Source organism: Setaria viridis, chromosome 2 (assembly GCF_005286985.2).
Source record: "Setaria viridis chromosome 2, Setaria_viridis_v4.0, whole genome shotgun sequence".
NCBI lineage: Eukaryota > Viridiplantae > Streptophyta > Magnoliopsida > Poales > Poaceae > Setaria > Setaria viridis.
Genome location: NC_048264.2, coordinates 16,087,999 through 16,109,810, shown reverse-complemented (window position 1 = coordinate 16,109,810; position 21,812 = coordinate 16,087,999). Strand labels below are relative to the sequence as shown.

Genomic DNA, 21,812 nt, shown 5'->3' with positions numbered 1-21,812 from the left:
TATATGGAGATTGAAAATGATGCATATGTGTGCATATATTTGATTTGATTTCTGTGGAGTGTGAGTAATTAGATCTATAATCCAATCATTCCAATTTAGCACCACGTGCTCATCTAACGTCTAATGTAGGTAGCTGACTGGTGAAATGCAGCAGCTTTAATCAATACTGTTAGTCTTTGCTTTTTTCAGGAGGCAAATAATGATTCATTCCACCTGCCGGGATCAGGGGCTAGATCTTCATGTGTGTGGTGTGCCTCCCATTGCCCGGCCCAAAAGAAAGAAAAAGCCTGCCTGGGCTGCCGTAATCCACGGTACAATTAACCGTACCAATACGAGTAACATGCTTCGATTGCAATACTCATGGATCGCAAGCTTTAGCACTCCATTGTTACGGTACACGTCGTGTTGATGTCATTCTCTTTTCAGAATAGCTAGCTTAGGTACGTTTTGCCACCGGATTAATCATTTCAGGCAGCTATATAAATATAATATGTCCCAGGGGCGGTACTCATCCTGAACCAAGCGCAAAACTTCCACTGTGATGGAAGTTAAACCGCCGGGTACTTTAGGCGGCACCAGAGCACACAGTTCCACTGAATTCATGTAAACTATCAGTTAATTAAGTTAACATTTCCACCGAATTTTCAGTTGATTTCCTTTCAAGAGAAAAACTTAATCCATACGACATTAGGGCAAGCTAATTAGCTCACTTATGAACTTATTTGTATGTCCTAAAAATCATATATTTAAAATAGAGAATACTGTAACTCATATTTGAGTTAAGGCATCATTTTTTTATCCAACTCCAGCGGGGGAATCCCCACCTATTTTTTATATTTTTTTTATTTCAGATCTGTTTTTAATTCGCTTCCACATGGAGTCAAACCTGAACCTACTAGGTGATACTCAGATGCTCTAACCACTAGGCTAGATGCCCTTTCACCATGGTATCATATTGAGATTAAATGATGCAAATACCGGAAATTACATCTTGCACGCTGTTGCTGATGGTACATTTAGCTGTTTATGCATCAAGAATGGGCTATGTTTCACTCCTAGCTAGCTTTGGTTACTCACTATTAGAAAACATTTTCTCATAACTGGTGGTCACCCATTAATATAGACCTCTAGCCATCCATCTCTTATCAAAGGTCTCTAGAAATCGACAATTTTTATAGGCGTGAAAGGAGACCTGCAAATTGAAACTGATTATCATATCGGTCCATTTAAAGATTTGCTTGTGTTAATCCCACTTCCACGTAGGGTTTCTATTTTGTAAATATGTTTGTACAGTATTTTTATTAATGAAAAATGAGATCATTCGGGTGTTGGAGGTATGCCCTAGAGGCAATCATAGAGATGATGATATTCCATTTGTATCCATGATTTGTATATTGTGTTCATTGAATATCCATTAAAGGCTACTTGAATTGATTTGCAATTATGTGAATTGTATGTGAAACTCACTTGTATGGTTATTCTAAAGTTGTCCCTAGTCGGAGTTCATGTGAGGACACACATGAATATTAGACTAGCACATGTATTAGTTGATGACTATGTTTCACAAGTCATGGACATGGAGATGTTGAACTAATAATGTGGACACATGTGGAGACATGTGCTAGGACTGACCCAACACGAGCTCTCTTTAAACAACATATACGCTTTGTCCTTAGACCTGAGATTGTCGCATGTATTCTAGATGTGGATCGACCTACTTAGGGGCTATCAAACGCTACGCCGTAACAGGATAGTTATAAAGGTAGCTTTCGGGTTTGTCAAGAAGCATGCTATGAGACATGGTCAATCAAGATGGGATTTGCCCCTCTCTGATTGAGAGTGATATCTCTGGGCCCCTCGAGTGATCGGATCCGAAAATGCATGGCCATGCTACGTACGGTTAAGAGTTAACCTACAAAGGGATTCCGAATCACAGGATCGAGAAAGAGCGGTCGGCTTGAAGCTAGACCAAATATCGTGAGGCAAAGGGAATAGCATGTATATTATGTTGTGATGGTTCGTCTGATATGATCTTCGTGTACGTATAGGAGTTGGCACGTCTTGCTAGAGGCCGCTACTGACTATTGGGCCGAGTAGGAGTACTCGGGCCATGTCTATACGTATCCGAACCCATAGGGTCACACACTTAAGGGGCTGGAAGCCCAATTCGGATCTGATCCGAGTTGGATTAGGTTTAGAAGTACTAATGGGCCTCGGACCCAGAGGCCCATCAGGAACCTCTATAAATAGAGGGGTGGGGGCGCCCTAGGGTTTACACCTTTTTGGGGAAACACACCTGCCGCGCCTCCCACGCCCTCGCCTGTTGCAACTCGTGGATCTAGCAGTCCGGCTTGCGACGCTTCCTCCCTGCACGTGTGGATACCTTGGAGGTGTTGCGCCTGCAGCACTTGGACGAGCCGCCGACGAGCCACGACGAGCCGACGACGAGCCGCGGCACCGGAGGCGATCTTGCTGCACGTGGACGAGCTGCTGAGGAGCTGCTGGACGTGATCGACTACGTACGACTACGTTGATCGACTACGTACGACTACGTGATCGTCTTCACTGCATCGACGCATATCTACATCTTCCGCACCAGTAGTGCGTCGAGTGGTAATCCCGTGATCCTTATACGGCAGTTCTTCCTGGTTATACGCGGTAGAAATTTTGTTTTGCGCTAGCGTAGCCTACCTCGTATTCCAACATCGGGAACTCCCCTCCTATTTACCTAAAAACATAGAGTTCCTATAGGGCATCTCTAATAAATAGGAACAACCAACCTTGATACTCTGTAGAAACTTACAAAATTTGTTACAACTCACACAATTCGTAGAACCACCTCTAGTCCTTGGTCCCGGTGTCAGTAAAAATACTATCTGTCGCTCCCATGTTCGCCCTCAGCCTCTCTGATCTCTCCCATTTCCTACTTGCATTGTTAATGCAACTAATGCTAATCGTGGAGGTTGTGAGCTTCACTTCCGCAAAACACGGTGGGAAGTGGCTAGATGTGCAGAGGCCACAATCACTAGTGCTGATTCCAATGTTGAACTGGTGCTTGACCACACCATCATCTTCTCCGATCATGCGCAAGAATATTCATGCTTTTGTGCTCTCTTCAACTCCTTTACATACTAGGGGAGCTTGGATGAACCTCAGTGGCATGATGCCATCACATACAACCCTTTAAGCCAATCACACATTGGATTATCATATGCCTCATCCTTCTGCTACTAATATTTTGAGGCGATAGTTCTCACCAAAAGTTTTGTTCGTATCATGCTCTTGATCCTTAGAAGACATGTTGGATTATTCGCGATTTCACATAGCATCCCTACATTGATGTTGATGGGACCTTAAGCCCCGTGATCGTATTTACCACAATCCGATATGTTCTATAGTGGTAGTCTTCAATGATTGGCCTATCCATCAATTGAATGTAAATAATGCTTTTATCTATGGCACACTAGCGAGACAATTTGGATGATGGCTGTCTTACTCATGAGGTAAACCACTGTAGAAACAACTTCACCTCAAAAATGGGAAAGAGGAAGTCAAAAGTGTTTGAGCAGTTTCTAAGAGATGGCGATAGCATTCAGCAATGCCATTCTGAGCATGACTGCCCGAACATGAGAGCTTAACAAGAGTACCCTATGAGGTCAAAAACTTGCGAAAGACATCAGATAACTACCCACCAGCAAAGTTGAAATGAAAATCTCTGACATGAGTAAATACAGTGTGAACCATGCTAGTAAAAGACTGATAAATGGAGCACAACTAGCTAGGAATGATGCTTCATGGAATAAATACATATATATATATATATATATATATATATATATATATCGAAATGGTCACAAAGAAAAATGACATAATATTTATGTCCGCCTTTTGAAGAAAAGGTGTAGGGCCCATACATCTGAATGAATAAGATCAAATGGTCTAGTAGAATGAGAAAAACTAGAGAAATATAGAAGTTGTATATGATTTCCAAGTTTGCAACCCTTACAATGAAAGTTAGATTCTATAGCTGTATGGTCAAAATAACCTTTATTCATTAATGTTAACAAGTGAGACCCAGAAAGATAACCAAGACAATGATGCCACTTGGCAAAGGAAAAGGGCGATGCAGCGGATGACACATGGGAAGTAGGGGCAGTGTAAGAAGGAAGATGCATGGTGTCCAAAATGTAGAGCCTAAGAGCACCTTCTAAGGCAATGGGCAGCTGTATTCACAATCCTACTTTGATGATTCTAAATAAAATAAGATGAGTCACCAAAACCAACAGAATCGTTTTGATATGTAACTTGACCTACTGAAAAGATATTCAAGGACAATGGAGGTACAAGAGAAACATCAGGTATAGAGAAATGAGAATTGCATAGTGAACCTTGATGAGTGATACGATACGATGTACCTTCAGCTGTCTGAACAGAAGCACCATTAGCAATAGGCTTGCAAACACCAAGTTTGGACCAATCAGATGCCACATAAAAAGAGGACCTTGAATCAAGCACCCAAGATGACAAAGGAGCACTAACATGTGAAGAAGCAACAACAGACACTAAGCCTCTAGGAGTAAGGGCTCTTGAAAGGATCGAGATGTCGCCTAGAGGGGGTGAGTAGGAAAATCCTGTAATTAACAAAACTAATTGTCAAAACCAAATCAACAACGCTGGTTTTCCAAACCAGTCAGGATGGTTTTAGTGGGTAAATCTAAACAGTAACTAAAATATTACTGGTAGAGCAAAACTGCTCAGGCCAGTTTTAGGCAGTGACACACAAAATTAGAGTTCAAGCCTCTCTACGAGTTCTAGAACAAACCAAACTTGGAGATATGCTTCTGTAGATGCTTCCAAGAAGGTTCATGTAGTTCCTACACACAAGACAAGCACACCCAAGTAGATTGAAATTGAAGCACAAATTAATGCCAGAAATAAACAAGTAAGGGAAGGAGTTGTTATCTAAACTTTAAGTTCACCACCGCGAACCTTGCGTTCTGTTGAGGAAGCTCTTAATATATCAGTTCAACTCCTTCCCTTGAGTCAAGTCTCCTTCAACCACTTTCCCCATTTTCACTAGATAATCTTTTGCCTTGCGAAGTGAAAGTGTATCTTGACCCCTTTAGTGGGTTTTGGTGAGTTAATAACAAGGCACTTAAGTATCTAATGAGTTGTCAAGTGTATGAGCAGGTATAAAAAGGTTGGCATCATTTATAGCACAATTGGATGGTCTCAAAAAAGAAATGAAATGCTAGCAAGGCGTACATTGAAGACTAAATTTACTTTTGGTTTGAATTCGAGTTTAGGAACGCCGCACTATTAAGAGGGATATGTAATTTGCGGACTTTACGTTGAATAAGGTGCTCAAGATTATCTAACTAACCTATGAGAGACACCTTAGCACATGCACATCATATGAGAACATATTAACTTGGTGCTATTCTTAGAGTTCCGGAGTTTTTTTCGATACTCCGGAGGTTTCAGAGTTTCCAAAAAAAGTTTCAGATTCTTCGGAACTCGTAGTCCCAACAGCTAGTTTTTGGTGAAGGGGACCCCTTCCCATAGTAATTCTCTTGGCCTAACTTAGACTTGAGTTGTTCATAAGGCATTCAAGGCTCCTCTTTACTCCCCTCTTGGCTTCCTAGTGAGATTTGGTGAGGGATTTAAAAAGGGAATCAAGGGAGAGCAAGGAGAGTGCTAGTAAGCTGACTTTCCATCTATTGAGCACCTTGTTCTTCGTCAAGCCAGTGGATTTCGTGTTTGTTACTCTTTGAGCTTCAAGCTCTTAGCCAGCTAGGCATTGTCCGTGGACTTCCCAAGCTTGTGGTCTGCCCGGGGAAGTTCGTATTACCATGACGATTGAGTAAGTAACTCTAGCTTGATCTTTGTGGTCGCTAGAGTGAGGAAAGGGGTTTAGGTATGAAAAGCCTACCCTTTGTGGGTTCCTTAAGTGTGGAGGTGAACTCCGGTAAATAAATCCCTATGTCTCTTGTGCTTGTTACCTTTATTTCCTTACTTGTTCTTGCATATAGCTCATTTCTAAGGTTTATGATCGATCTACTTGTTGAGTAGCTTTCTACCTATTGCATCTAGTGAATTAGGCTTAGTATATCCCTTTGCATGTCCTATTTTTGTCGATTTACTTTTGAAAAAGTTCTACGTAGGGCATTGTAGCTTTCATGTCATTCTTCGCATTATTCGGAGATTTCTACGAAAACTCTGTAAGTTGCAGAGTTTCCGAAAACTCCAAAAGTTGTTGATAAACTTCTTTCAAGTTGTGATCCTAGATCCTTTCACAAAAATTTCAGGTTTGGCTATTTACCCCCCCCCCCTCTAGTCGAGATCCTAGATCCTTTCACGAAGGCAATATAGCGACTCACACAAACTTTTCCACTGCTCATCACAAGCTTGGGAGCTAGGTGATGAAGCCTAGCCATCTAGGAGGCTTCACATCTAATAGTAACAAATGCTTCATGACTTTTTTTAATGCCAAGCACAAGTACTCAAGCTATTTCTCTTTACTGCTCACACACAATTACTCTCTCAACTCAAGTTAATAATATCACTCAAATCACACAAATCTCACAAAGAGAAGTTGGGGAGGGCTTTACTAGTTACTAGAATAAGCCAATTGGATGCGGAACTAGCATCCCCTAAGGGGTATAAATACACGAGGCAACTAGAAACTAGCTGCAAGAGGTCAAAACTTGGTCAGAAAGTTTCCCAAACCGTCCAGGCTGGTTTTTCAAATAAACTAGTAGTATTAGCCAAAAAATATGCCAAATCGGTCAGACTAGTTTGTAAAACTGGTCAGATCATTTTTTCCCCAATTAGCACAATCTTCTTAGAACCTCAATCCTGATCCAACAAACCGCTCAATCGATCTTGGTCTTGGTGAGCTGATTCGAACCGGCTAAGCTAGGATAGTCAGCACACTCAAAGTTTCTCTCAGTCAAGGCTATCCTCGCATAGGTCAACTATGAATACTTTTGGTATTGTCAATCAACCAATGTTACATGCTTCTTGATGGTACGGCATACATATACTCAAGATTAAATATGAAAAACATTTCATCCACTTGAGCTTGTATGTCTTCATTAATGCTGTACTTGATCATTCTCAACTTGAGGGCTTTCAACATTGCATATTTACTAAGAACTTGCATCATGAGCTAGTGATTAGGGGATTTTCCATCATATATGATCAATTTCATATTATGTTATCCATAACCCACACCATCATATGATCCAACAAAGATTTGATGCATTACATTGCTTCACTCTTGAAGGCTAGATTTGATACTTCAAAATTCACCAAGTATTAGCTACTTAACCCTAACAAAGAGTCAATATGTATCGCACCTGATTTTAAAAATAAAACAGAATGCTAGCTATATGTACGGTAGGATCTAGTTTCATACATTTAGTGACATCATCATACCTATCCATACATTTAGCTACACATATTAGTTCATAGTGGCATGACATAGAGGCGATCTTCTATACCTCCTTCTACCCCCAGACTCGGCCAGCTATAGAAGAGCTCTTCCATATCCAATACCTATCCGGAGTAGAACAGTCAAGGAAGCATTCCTCCATCCCCCAACTACCATAAAAATAATGTCCTCAGTTTTCAAAATAAAACTAATGTCCAAACAAGAATCCCCTAATTAATTATCCAAGACTAGAGGCGTTATAGTTCTTGTGGTCGCACTGTTTTCCTAGGTGGTCGCTCGATGTACAAATTAATGCATGGTATTCTTGTGATTAACCAAATACATATATAACAAACATAAAGCAAGTTCATCATAATCCATTTATTCCACCCTAACCCAGGTACTGCATTTAAGCACTGCATAGCTACCCAATAGATGCAATTCTTAATACAAGCATGTAATAGTGATCATATAAAGTTATTAGGACAAAGTCACAAGGACACATTTCTCTTTCTCCAAAGTGCAGCTGCTCATGGTTGTCCTTGGTGCACACGCCAAGGCTTGGCGGCGACATAGGCATAGCTACGGTCGGCAGGGAGCTACAGGTCGACTAGGTCCGACCTCGCGGGCTCAATATGTTGGACCGGTGGGGGCCACGACTAGAGAAAGGAAAGGGACAGATTTGAGATAGGTTTGGGTTTTGTGCTTAGCCTAGTCCAAGGGAATTAGGGTTAAGGTTCTAATTTATAGGAAATCCATTTTCTACTTAAAAACAATTAGATAAATCTAGATAATGCTTTTAAATCTTGAAAATACTTCAAAAATTCCTAAAATTCCATAAAAAATCTTAGAGTATGGGACATGATGAATCCAAATAAAATACTTGGAGCTCATGAAAAAGATTTAGAACCTTCTAATAAATGGATTTAGCTCTAGGAAAATGATAATAATTGCCATGAAATTTTGGAAAATTCTCAGAAAAAATCTAATCGATGACTAAACACATTTTAAAAGCTATTACACTCATAAAATGTAACACCCAAAATTTGAAATTTCCAAACTTAATAAAATTTTCCCAAATTAAGGTTGCATTTGAATTCCTTGGCATTTAAAAACATTTCCGAATTAAATTAATGCATCATAAGAGTACATATTTTTGGTTGCTTGAGTTTGAATTTGAGTTCAAATTTCAAATTTGATTTTGTTTCAAAATTTCTTTCTTTATTTTCTTTTTCTTCTTCTCTCTTGGGCCACTTCTCCTTTTCCTTCTTTCCCACAGTCCAGCCGCGCAGCAGGCCACCTCTTTTCCTCGGCCCAGCTCGCTCCTCCTCGCAGCTCGCTCCCTCCGGCCCATTTCCTCGCACCGGCCCAGCTAGCGCTGCACCCTTCTCCGTGTCACAGACACGCGGGGCCTACATATCAGTTTCCCCTTCAACCTTCCTTACTTCTTCCTCCGGTCCTTTCCTTTCTTGTGCCGCCCTTTCCTTCTTTCGCGCGGCCACGCCGCGTCCGCGCCAGACTCGAACCTGGGCCAAGCTCGCCTCTCTGCCTCTATATAAGCAGCCCTTCCCCCCCCCCCCCGACCTCAACCTCAAACCCTAACCACCAGCTTCTGCGCCGCCTCCGCAGTTCTAGCGCCGTCGTAGCTTCACCAAGCTCGCGCCACCGCCAGAGGTGAGCGCCGCCGTGTCCCCTCGCCGCCTCCGCCGCCTAGTCAAGCCGTCGACGGCCAAAACGAGTTCGCCGCGTCATCTACTTCCTCCTGGACTTCTCCTCGCTCGGATCCGTGCCCAGATGCGCAGTCGCGAGCCACTCCGGTGAGCCGTCGACGTAGCGCCGCCGTCTCCGCCTTCGCATCCAGCCGCGCGCAATGCCAGCCGTCTAATGCAAAGCCAACAGCTGGGATTCGATCTGATCGGGTCATTACCAGTCAACCGCGCCGCGCTGCTGGTCCTTTTGCATTTAGGCCCCTGCGTTTTCTGCAAATCAACCCGTAGTCCAAGCTAGTTCAAAAATATTTACAAGCCGGTCCTGTTTTCTTCTGTTTTAAACCCTTCACTTTTGTAAAATTAACCCGCCATCCTGAGTTGCATTTTTGTGCATTAAACCTTCGGTTTATACGCATAATTACATATAGGTCCTTGGTTTCTTGTAGTTTAGTCCCTGGAAGTTTAGTTTTCTCACAGAAAAGACCCTGTAGCTTGTTTTAAGCGTATCTTTTGCATCCTAGCTCCATTTTTAGCGTTCTTTACGTCCTCATGTTCGTTTTAATGCGTAGATTAGTTTTTACAGCTTGTTTTCTCTATTTATTATGATTGGTGTACTATTTTCTTATATTATGCATTTGTTTGCTTGTATGTGCTCGTGTGACGTGTGTAGATGGTCAGCAGTTCGAGGGATTTGAAGATCAAGCTTTCGAGGAGTACGAACAGTAAGAGCAAGGCCAAGAAGGCAAGTTGTGTCCTTGATCACTTCTTTAAGTTCTATTCACCTTTACTTTCATGTTCTATACAACATTGCTATGCACTTGATAGTTTAAACTTGATGGGTCCCAATTAAGGAAGTCCTAGATTTCATTACCTTTGTCTTGACCAACCGGGTTTACTTTTATGTTAGGTAGCTCATGCTTATTGCTTACTTGGGTTATGGTGGTTTAACTGAACCAATGATTAATCTTGCTTTAGTTATGTTATACCTTTTACTAATATAAGATCACAATGTTTAATCAGAATATGGAGAACCACCCAGGAAAATAGTGCTACCACAAGACTAAATGGCTCTGGTCTTGGCTAACTAATTAGAAACTCTAGTTTGAAGCGGTCTTACCGAAAGGGCAAGAGGGGGAGACAGTAGTTGGTGTATAGCACTCGCCCTCTTGGGAAGTGGGCTTTGCTAAGATACTGTACCACTAGGGGACTGCTATACATTGCGCTGATCCGGAAATCTTAGCGGACTACTTCTTATTAGGGAATCTTTGTAAAGGCCTCGTAGCGTCCCTATGCGATCACACCTCGGAAGTGTGGTATGGTGCCTTGCAAACACCGCATGGTTGGGTCCAAAGTTCTTCTGAACTTTTACATGACTTCTGGGTAAAGATGTGCGACCTTTGCAGAGTGTAAAACTGATTGATCAGCCGTGCTCATGGTTAAGAGCGGCCTGGACCCTCACATGATAATACTATCGAAAGATGGACTTAAATCACTGTTATTTCATTCATGGTTATGTTATTACTTTATTCATGCTCTTGTTTAATTTCGGGTGGTATAAACTTACACTTAGTTAATTGCTAATAAAATTTCACCAACTTAATTAAAAGCTGATGCTGATTAAGCCTTAGCTATACTTTGATTGGACTTACACTACACTATTCCCCACGACTTGTTGAGTACCAGCCATAAGTGTACTCACCCTTGCAAAAACCACTATTCAGACCAAGTCAATCTGGAGGAGTATTTGGACGACTTTGAGGAGTTCTAGGTGTACGGTTCTTCAGTCAGCTGCTTGTGGTGTCTTCACTTCCATTGGAGTCCGCTACGTAATAAATTAGGCTTGTGCTTTATTGAGACTTTCGGTCATGTAATAACTGTTTAATACTCTCTTTATTCGTTATGACACCATCTTTGTTATTCACTTATGTTGTACATGTGTGTAACTTGATCGTGGCGCACATGTATTTAATGCACTCGATTTTATCTTTAAAATCGGGTGTGACATAAAACACTAGATGCAACTAGCATGGATGCAGAGCACACATTAATATAATCTATGTTGCTTTAATTTACATTTAGAAAGTAATTATTTCTCTACAGTAAGTATCTAGATAATTAATATAAATGTTGGAAAAGAATTTCAATCATGAGGAAGCAGTTCCTTAGAAGGTATTGAGGCATTTTCCACTGGTTTCAAGGCTGAAGAGGATGTTTCTTTCATCAAAAGCCGCAAAGGATGCACAATGGCACAAGTTGAAGCGACAACCGGTGGACAATGAGCTTAGCCATCCAGCTGATGGTGAGGCATGGAAAGACTTCGATAAAAATTGACCGAAATTTGCAAAAGATTCTAGGAACATTAGACTTGGCCTTGCAACCGATGGTTCCAACCCATTTGGCAACATGACCAACTCATATAGTATGTGGTCAGTATTTGTTGTGCCATATAACATGCCACCATGGGTATAAATGGAAGAATCAAACTTCATGATGGCATTATTGATCGCTGGGTCGAGCTCTCCATCAGAGGATTTTGATGTCTTCTTGCAACCTCTCGTATATGAGCTGTTGGACCTTTGGAAGTGTGTTGATGCATGCGATGCTTGTAGTCAACAATAATTTAAACTACATGCTGCGGTTATTTGGTGCATACATGATTATCCAGCACTGAGCATATTGGTGGGGTGAGTCACGAAAGGTTATTATGCCTGAGTGCGTTGTGACAAGGATCCTTGCTCAAGGAGATTGAAAAACAAGATATGTTATATTGGCCATCGTCGTTTCCTTCCAACTGACCAGCCATGGAGAAGAAAGAAAGCAGAGTTTGATGGTAATACTGAAAAGCGAGAGAGGCTAGAGCAATTTACTACTGAGAAGCTTTAGTAGCAACTAGAGAAGGTTAAAGACGTTAAACCAGGAAAGCCTCCTCAAGGTTAGAAAAGGAAGCTGGAAACCGGACAGTGTTGGAGCCGAAGGGTTTGTTTATTTGACTTGTCGTATTGGACAACTCTAAAGCTGCCACATAATCATGATGTCATGCACATTGAGAAAAACACATGCGGAAACTTTATTGGAACATTGCTTAAAATTGCTAGGAAGACAAAGGACACGATCGGTGCTAGGGTTGATTTGGAAGAGATGGGCATTAGACCACACCTACACATATTGAATACTATGGAACGGGGGTCATGCAAAATGCCAGAAGCTCCATATACAATGGGTAAAAAGAAACAGAAGGTTTTATGTGATTTTATAAGTCAGGTGAAGTTCTCAGATGGATATGCTTCTAACTTATCATGATGTATTGCCGCTGATGGATGCAAACTCCAAAGACTGAAAACTCATGATTGTCATATCCTACTCCAAAGGATTTAGCCTGCATCCCTTCGAGGTTTAATGGATAAAGAGACATACTCAGTTGTTTTGGAATTAGGAAACTTCTTTCGGCAAATATGTTGCAAAACTCTGAAGTTGGATGTTTTGAATAAACTGAAAACAAATATACCAATAATTTTGTGCAAGCAGAGAAGATTTTCCCTACTGCCTTCTTTGATGTTATGGTGCACTTGGCTGTCCATTTGCCTGAGGAAGCAATCCTAAGAGGTCCAGTACAATATGGATGGATGTATCCCGTTGAAAGAAGGCTATGCACATTGAAGCGTTCCGTGAGAAACATGGCTAGACCCAAAGGATCCATTGCAGAAGCATATGTTGCTAATGGGACCTTGACATTTTGCTCAAGGTACTTTGCGGATGATGATGTTGGCACACGATTCGATCAGGAGGGCAGGAATAGAGAGAATGCTGATTTGTTACGAGAAGGCGATTTATCTTGTTTCCAGCAAAATGTTGATGTAATTGGAGTAGCAAAGACTTCGTCCCTTTATTCAGATTACGACAAGCTAGTTTGGTATGTGCCAAACAATTGCGAAGAGGTTGAGCCATATATGGGATATGTAATCCGTCATGCAATGATTGTACTGCAATTAGTTCGGTCTAATTTTCAGATGGATGTGTTTTTGCATGATATACAATGATAATTTAGAAGCAGAAGGTGTGTTGGACCAGGTTATTGACCATCAAAATTCAGAAAGAATTTGCACGATGGTTTAAATTGCATGTAAGTTTTCTGCTTTTTACAAACAAGCTTATATTAGCTGGTGAGGACATATATATATATATATATATATATATATATATATATATATATATATATATATATATATATATATATATATATATATAAACTATAGTTTTGTTGTACAGATTGAAAAGATGCCTGACGGAGACGTCTTCGAGGACCTATATGCATTATCAGCTTTACCAGACAAGCGAGGAAGAAAATATTCAGCATCTCTTATTGGTGGTGTCCGGTACCACACACATGCCCGAGAGGAAAATCGAAAGACACAGAATAGTAGGATTATGGCTGTAGGCTTTCATAACAGTAAGCCATTTGAGTTTTATGGTTGTCTAAAAGAAATTATTGAGCTGCGGTATAACTCATCAGGGCGTGGCATAAATTGAACTGTTGTATTATTCCACTGTGATTGGTATGATCTGGGAGGGAGCAAGAGGGAACTGTGATTGGTAATGGCTCTTCGTTAGATGGGCTAGGGCCAAGGAAAAAGCGGCCCAATATAGCGTGCAACAAACATTTTTCGGACAAAAAATAGCGCGAAAACCTAAAATGGGCTAAAAATAGCCCAACAAAATTGGGCTCATAAAGGCTCTTACATGGACCGGACTTTAATTTATGACATCATAACACCCCTACCACATCCGAGCCACGTTGGATTCTTGTCCAACGTGGTGCAACCTCCGAAACAGTTTTATGACGACATATGGGACGAATTTTTATTCGTCATTATCTTAGTGATGCACCGAAATAAGAAACGTCACTAGTTGCGGTTTATGACGCTCGACTAATGACGAAGGGTTTTCGTCACTCCCGCGTCATAAATCACGATTTATGACAAAAAAACGTGTTTATAACACTTTTTGGTTCATCACTAGTAAGAACATTTCTTATAGTAAGGCTAAAACATAGGGGACTTGGACCGGGCCAAGCCAGGCCTAAAGTGCTCGGGTCTAACAAAAACCAATCATTGAGCAAAGGATTTATACACCAACAGCAAAATGGAGCAGCATAGGAAGTAGCCAATGGCATGAGGAAGAAGTTGCAAGCCATGAAGCAGACAAGGAGATTTGCAACAGGTGGAAATGTAGGCCGATGCCAAGAGGACCATGACAAGTGGAATTGACAAACAAACTAAGTCGAATCGGGGCGAAATTGACATGTGACGAATGATTGTGATGAGTTGAGTATGTCCGCCGCAAGGTTGAGGGACTACGGGCAACGACATCTCGTGATGGGAGGTTGGAATCGGCAAACATAGAGGAGGTCGCGATGGGTGGTCGTGTAGAATGTTGATGAGCTTTGATTCCGTATTAAGAACATTGGTAAAGATGAGAAGAGGATAATATTGTTCATCAGGGATAATAGCTATATATATACTAGATTTCTTATGGACCATATGTAGTATGAGCCTTGATATACTTTTAAAAAAACTACATCTAAATCTAAGACTAACTCCCGACTAAGGTAGTGTCACTCTAAATTGTGCCAGGCTACTCCCAATAGGAAGTTTCATTAGGAAGTTTCGTGAGGTTTTATTCTTATTAATTAGTATGCCACATAGAGGGAACCAATTCATCTGGATGGAACCAACTCTACATGAATACCAACTCTCCATGAGTCATGAAATTAAATACGATTTTAATCCTATGAAACCACACCATGAAATTATACATTGGGAAAAATAGTTTCAAAGACCATTTCATTTTATTCTTTCTTATGTGGTTGTCTTGGAAACATTAATATGAAATTAATATGAAATTTTTTATTAGGATTAGCCTAAGTGCCACGTGGTTTAGGGATTTACTTTAGATATAAAAAAAATCATAATTGCAATAAAAAGAACAACAGCGGGAGGCGGAAATGGAGAAATAAAAGACTCATGCCACGTTACTTCCTTGATTCAATCTCTGGTTACAAGTGATGGTATAAGTCGATGCACAAATTTTAAGAGTTGAGAACACTGGTGGTAAAATAGAGTATTTAAACTCTCTATTTTAATGATTCAAACGATTAAAACACTAACCTGAGAGTGCATGAACAGAGAGGCTGCCTTTGTGCTGCCTCCTGCATTCGTCAAAAGGAAAGTTTGTTTGTAAGGTTAATAGTACAATTATCACGCTTTGGAGATATACCATAACTATTCACGATATTGTAAACGGTGCCATTACAATTCCACAAGTTCTGAAAATATGCCACTGCTTACCCCTTCGATGGGTAAGCAGTCTCTCCTTTTTCTCCCCTTTCTCTCCACGGCACCGCTGCTCCTCCCACCTCCCTGGCCTTCTACAAGGACTGCATCATCTCCGGCCTCCCACCTCCATTGCTTTCTCTAATTGAACCGTAGCTTTCTGTAGTCCCGAATCAATTTTGCTCGTGCATGAATATCCTGACGAACAAAACAACACCCGCTTCAGTTTGCGTGCTGCAATTGCTAGCTCTTTCTTCCAAATTCCATCACGAAGAGGAAGCATTCTGTGGGCGCCCCTACTCCTTTTCAATCCTTCTGATCAAATATGATGCAGAACTTGAGCATGGACGATGGGCAGCACCTGGCTGCCTGCTGTTCGGCGGAGAGGGCACAGCAACAGTAACGTGTGCAGGCAGCCGTTGCGTCCTCAGGAAGGAGACACCGAGGAGAAGGCGTAGCAGAGATGCGGGAACAACTGGAGGCTCCTGAACATGCAAGCGAGAATGGTCATCAGCTGATGGCATTAGGAAAAAAACGTTTGAGGCATTTCGTCGAGCACGTCTTGTGGGTAGCAGCGATGCAGGTAGTCCAACCTGTGCAGATGATCCCCGCGCGTCCTAGCGCTGTCGGTCGGCGGTCCCATGTTCGACACCGTCGTCGGCGATATGGATGAAGAGCAGTCATCAGCATCGTCGCTGGGGACGGGAGCAGACTGAGCCATGGCTTGGCGGAGCTAGACCTTACGCGCGAGCCAGCAGAGGTCAGAGGTGAGGAGTAGAAATCGCTCATGGAGCAGCGTAGATGTTAGGGGAGGGAAGAAGAGAACGGCGGTGGCAAAATGGTAGCGGCGAACAGCGGAGTGGTCGGTCGAGGCCGCGGCGCTGGTGGGCGGTGGCGGACTAGTTGGTGAGGCCGCCCTTTCCTTTTGGTCTCTTCTTTGTCCAGCTCGTCGGGACCGGCCTCACGGAGAAGTGGCAGGCTCAGGGACGACTTTGGCTCAGGTGGTGAAGAGCTCGTCGACTTTTGGCCGGGGGTGGAGACCAATGTGAATGGAGAGAGAGGAGAGGATGGTACGAAGAAGATGGGTATTTTGGTCCAGAAATTTTGACAAACACATCGAAAGGGCCAGGACATGTGAAATTGTAATGGCAGCTTTTCAATATCACGAATGCTAATGGTATATTTTCCAAAGTGTGATAATTATGATGAGTATATCCAATTAACCTTTTGTTTGTACCGGGTACCTGCCAGTGGAAAACCGAGAGTCGGGACGAGATGTCAGAGACTCCAGCTGGGGAGAGGCGTTTGTTTGTCCAGACGTGGGCCAAGCAAGTGCTTGCTTGTTGTACTCGAGCAAGCAAGCTAGGCACGAAAAGACCCTAGTCACTGGTCACTCTGAGACGGATGGAGAAGAGGCGCTAGCTCGCTGCTCCTGCCTGGGGAACCCAAAAAGATGTTGGAGGGAAGCCCAAAAAATCAAAAGCCCCTCTCTCTCTCGTCTCACCACACCACGCCGCGGCAATAAAGAAGCCGCTGTGCCGCCTGCGTGTCACTCTCTCACTCCTCCATTTCTCTCTCTATCCCTTCGTCTTCCTCCTCCCAAACCCCGATAAAACCACGCTTTCCCTCCTCCCCGCTTCGGATTCTTTCCCCCCACCACCCCTCTGCCTCTGTCTCGCCTCGTCACTCCCCACGCCACACCAGAGACCAAGAAAAAGGACGAAATTTTCCTAGCTTCTGCAAGCTAGCGCTCTCGCCATGGAGGAGGAGATGCCGCTGCTCTCCTCTTCCACCGCCGTCGCCGCCTGAGCTCTCCATTTGTTAGCTCACTCACTCCATTGCCCTCCATTAGACCTACCTCCCTTGGGGAATAAAGCAAACCATGGAGGCTTTCGCCGCGCTGTTCGACCCCCTCTACTGCCCCGAGGAGCACCTCGACCTGTACCACGAGGAACCCGTCGAGGACGCTGAGGACCAGTGGCCGGACCGGCATGAGCAGCGGCCGGCGGCTCTTGACGACGAGCTGCCGGCGCTGTTCGAGGCGCTCAGGGCCAAGGAGGGGGTGGTGGTGCCGGCGGGCGAGGGGGAGGACGACGGGTACGGCGGGGCGGCGGGCCGTGAGGCCGCGGTCGGCTGGGCGTGCCGCGCCGCGGCGCGGCTGGGCTTCTCCGCGCTCACCGCCGCGCTCGCCGTCGCCTACCTCGACCGCTGCTTCCTCGCCGGCGGCGCGCTCCGGCTTGGCGACCGTCCATGGATGGCGCGCCTTGCCGCCGTCGCCTGCGTTGCGCTCGCCGCCAAGGTCGAGGAGACGCGCGTGCCGCTGCTCCTCGACCTCCAGCTCTGCGCCGCCGCCGGCGCCGACCCCGCCGACGCCTACGTGTTCGAGGCCAAGACGGTGCGCCGGATGGAGCTGCTCGTGCTCTCCGCGCTCGGCTGGCGAATGCACCCGGTCACGCCCTTCTCCTACCTCCAGCCCGTCCTCGCCGACGCCGCCATGCGCCTGCACAACTGCGAGGGCGTCCTGCTCGCGGTCATGGCCGGTGCGTGCCCCTCTGCGACTTCCAGCCAATGTAGTAGTTGCATTTGCGCGACAAAGATCCATCTTTACTGCATTTCCGTGCCAAAGACTTTATTTTTATCCATAATGTGGCAGATTGGAGGTGGCCTCGGCACCGGCCCTCGGCGTGGGCCACCGCCGCGTTGCTCGCCACCGCCGGCGGCGGAGACGACGACTCGGAGCTCCTGGCGCTCATCAATGCCCCCGAGGTCAGCGCAGCACAATGCCATTGCGTTTAGCTGCTTCGATTCTTGTCGTTTGTTTGTGCGCGTGTACCAACCGTCGCACGACGTCGCAGGACGAGGCCGCAGAGTGCGCCAAGGTCATCTCCGAGGTGACGGGCATGAGCTTCCTCGCTGGCGACGCCGGCGCCGGCGCCGGGAATAAGCGGAAGCACGCGGCGGCGCGGATGTACTCGCCGCCGCTGAGCCCGAGCGGCGTGATCGGCGCGCTGTCCTGCTTCAGCTGCGAGAGCTCGTCGTCCGCCACGGCGGACTCGCGCCCTGCCTCCACGTCGGCGGCGGCCGGCACGTGGCCCGCCTCCGTGTCGTCCTCCCCGGAGCCCCCCGGCCGTGCCCCCAAGCGCGCCGCGGTCGCGGCCGCGCCCCCGGTCCCGCATCCGCTTCCCCCCGACGAGGAGAGCCGCGACGCCTGGCCGTCCACCTGCGCCGCGTGACGCACCGTGCCGGAGGCGCGGTGCCTATGGCGAGAACGACGCCGCCGCCGCCGCTCGGTGGCGGTGGAGCGGAAGGAGATAAAGGAGCATCAGAAGCTGGCGCGGCGACCAGAAGAACCATTTTGCCCATTGCCGTGACAAGAAGGGGGGCAACAAGATAGAAGGAAAGATGTAATATTTTCGCTTGCTTATGCCAGCGCATTTTGCAATGATGGTTCTCGTCATTGTTAGGGGGTGTGTGGAGGGAACTGAGCTGGGGGTGGAAGAAGATGATTAGAGGATAATTAACCGTCGTGATCGACGGCGGTTTAAGATTAGTGGCAATTGTAGCAAATGCTGGTATGGTTCTTGCCATGTTCTTGTTGCGAGTTGCTTCATCTCATATTCTCATTGCTCGGCTTGGCTTGGACGCCCGGGGCCTCCTTGTCCCGCCTGGCTCTGCTGCAACCACTACTGTGGCAGCGCTGCTCTCTCCCTGTGCCTGCGTTGCATTGCATCTCTCTCTCTCTCTCTCTCGACCTTTCTTCCATCAATGTCCCTTGGACAATGCCATGCAACACTTGGAAGATGAGCCTCCATTAATGTCCACACCTTTCCGTCCCGCAAGGAGGATTTCTTTATATTTATGTTTGTATTTTAAATTTGATCAAGTTTGCACAGTTATGCTACGAAAATATATTTCATAACGAGTCTAATGAAATTTACTGCACATCAAAAACATTAATATATTTTTATATAAACTTGGTCAAACATTAGATAATTTGACTTAGAATAAACTTGGTCAAACATAAAATGATTTGATTTAGGATAGAACTAAAGGGACACTGTTTGCGGGACGGAGGGAGTAGCAGTGATAAACAAATCATTAAAACCCTTGTTTATTTGTGGTGATGAATAAATGTGACACCCTACTTGAAATGCTTAGCATTAATTGATATTGCTGGGAATGTATGTCTCTGATGGGCGCATGTGCTGGTCTATGGATGAGCAGGGAGGTACCAGAGAAATTAAAATTGTGACACGAGGGAAATGTTTTCATTAGTGCTTTGCAAATTTGAGTGCGACACATGATCAGCTGTGGTTTCATAAATGTACTATGAGCGTACACATGAGGGCTCCCCTGGATTTCAATCAGAGCACCTTCAATTCAAAATGTGTGATTCAAGTATGATATGGTCCATAAGGCGACAATTTGAGTATTTACTAGCAAATCTAAAGGGTATATACTAATAAAAAGTATGATATTTCAAGAAAAATAACTTAATATTATGAAAAATATATTTCTTTCTAAATGTACGAACATCTAGTATCTCACGTACATAGTCAGTCTACGCAATTCTTTATATTGATTATCAATCTTAAAAGTGTTTAACCTCGAATTCTAAAATGACATTTTAAGTTGAAATCATAAAATGAGTAGTATAATGTACTTAATTTGATCGAATAATAAAAAACAGTACGAAAGCAGAATGCCGAAAGTAACAAGAGGCTTTCAGGAAAGCAATGGCAGAAAGAAGGGGCAGAAAAAAGTTGATGCGTCATCAGGCTTGTTGCACACCTGGCATGCGAGGTGAGGTGGCGTGCAATGTGGACTGTCGACTTTTCTCGCCCCAACCCCCAAAATGTCTACGTAGGCCAGCATGTGGCATTGGCAATGTTCATCACAAAGAAAAGTCGTGGAGAGAGAATGAGTGAACACAAACGGAGTGATGCCTACTGTAGTTCTACACCATAGAAGGAGAGAGAGGAACTGTTTTTTGAGCCTGCTTTAATTTTTGCAAAGGCAAAGGGAGTGGAAAATAGTGGAGATCCAGTTCATATCCATGGTGTGGTGGCAATCATGATGTGTATCTCGGTGGATTAATCCCACATTATTGCCAAATCTAGAGCCGCATGCTTACCGGGGGATTTGCCGGTATCTGCATGGCATCAATATGCAAACTATCATCGTTTCTGATGGAATCATGGCCAACTCATTCGCTTTTTGTCCCAAACAAAATATTGCGATTTATTTATGTAGTAGAAGAATAAGCTATACAAGGGTCAGCTATAAATGTTTCCTAGCATGCATGTCTAACTGAAATTTTATTAGACATATTGACATTGAATGAATTCACTATGCATCTGCCTAATGGCAATAAAGAAGAACGCAATTCCGTACAGCTTTGTCAAATTGTATGTTTGAAACAGTACCCCCTTCACAACATTTTTACTATTCCTATTTCCCATCAATTATGTAAGACTAGTAAATTGCCCTCCAAATTAAATTTCTATTTCCCCCCTCCCTTACAAGTTGAGCTTTTAGGTTAAAGTTTTGTACGAAGCTAGATGACATCATAATTAGAGAATTTTTCATGCATTTACATGTCTCTATAATTCAGCTATTATTAGATACTTCTAACCTAATGGCAATAAAAATAATGGATGCAATTAAGTAGAACTCTGTCAAATTGTATGTTTGAAACAGTTCTTTTTTTTTACTATCCCGAGTTCCCGGCCACTTACTTTGCCCACCTCACAACATTTTTACTAGTTCTATCCCCCAAATTATTTAAGACTAGTAAATTACCTCCTAACTAAAATTATTTTAAAGTTTTGAACAAAGATAAATGACATCGTAATTAGAGAATTTTTCATGCATTTTCATGTCTCCATAATTCAGCTATTATTAGATATTTCTAAACTATGAAAATCATTAAAAAAACTAAGCGGCCGTGTACTAGAATTATACAATTAGTTGCAACCACTTGCCGCGGTATAGCAGTGTAAGTAGCCGTTAAGAGGAAAGCAAAGCCTAACAAAAAAAAGGAGATTTAAAAGATTAGCTTCAAATTGAGATTTGAGCTTGACTTGGGCATTGGGAATCGGCCATGTGCATGTGAAGGAGTACACGGACGACGTCGCTTGCCATCCACGAAGAACACACCACATATACTACCATGTGGTAGACGACGCCGGATCAAAGCTAAAGCAACGTGTAAACAAAGATACAGATGAGCCGGATCCGCTCGTCCAAACGCAAACCATCCGTTTTGCAAAGGGCTTTGCTCGTAGTCTCCTGCTTGGACTCTTGTAGGTTTTGACCTCGATGCCAGAGAAATACTAC

The 21,812-nt window shown here is 43.8% G+C and overlaps 1 protein-coding gene and 1 long non-coding RNA gene across 3 annotated transcripts; one reads left to right on the top strand and one right to left on the bottom strand.

Moving 5' to 3' along the window:
- Positions 1 to 15,370: 15,370 nt before the first annotated feature.
- LOC117845470 (uncharacterized) lies at positions 15,371 to 16,604 on the bottom strand. The gene is made up of 2 exons (XR_004638070.2): positions 16,067 to 16,604; positions 15,371 to 15,958 (listed from the first exon to the last, which is right to left on the bottom strand). It is a non-coding gene; the product is annotated as an uncharacterized lncRNA (long non-coding RNA).
- A 338-nt stretch (positions 16,605 to 16,942) lies between these two features.
- LOC117842437 (cyclin-D3-2) lies at positions 16,943 to 19,088 on the top strand. Of its 2 annotated transcripts, none has more exons than XM_034722892.2 (3): positions 16,943 to 18,043; positions 18,127 to 18,239; positions 18,329 to 19,088. In XM_034722892.2, the coding sequence occupies exons 1-3, from the start codon at positions 17,356 to 17,358 to the stop codon at positions 18,704 to 18,706; spliced, it is 1,179 nt and encodes a 392-aa protein (XP_034578783.1). In that variant the 5' UTR covers positions 16,943 to 17,355; the 3' UTR covers positions 18,707 to 19,088. The 2 variants fall into 2 exon arrangements, with proteins under 2 accessions (XP_034578783.1, XP_034578784.1); XM_034722893.2 differs by having other exon boundaries at positions 16,948 to 18,013.
- Positions 19,089 to 21,812: the final 2,724 nt, after the last annotated feature.

Coding starts and splice junctions, on each gene's coding strand:
- LOC117842437 (XM_034722892.2), top strand. CDS start 17,356: ATGGAGGCTTTCGCCGCGCTGTTCGACCCCCTCTACTGCCCCGAGGAG. Junction 18,044..18,126: donor CTCTGCGACTTCCAGCCAAT/GTAGTAGTTGCA, acceptor ATAATGTGGCAG/ATTGGAGGTGGCCTCGGCAC. Junction 18,240..18,328: donor CGCTCATCAATGCCCCCGAG/GTCAGCGCAGCA, acceptor ACGACGTCGCAG/GACGAGGCCGCAGAGTGCGC.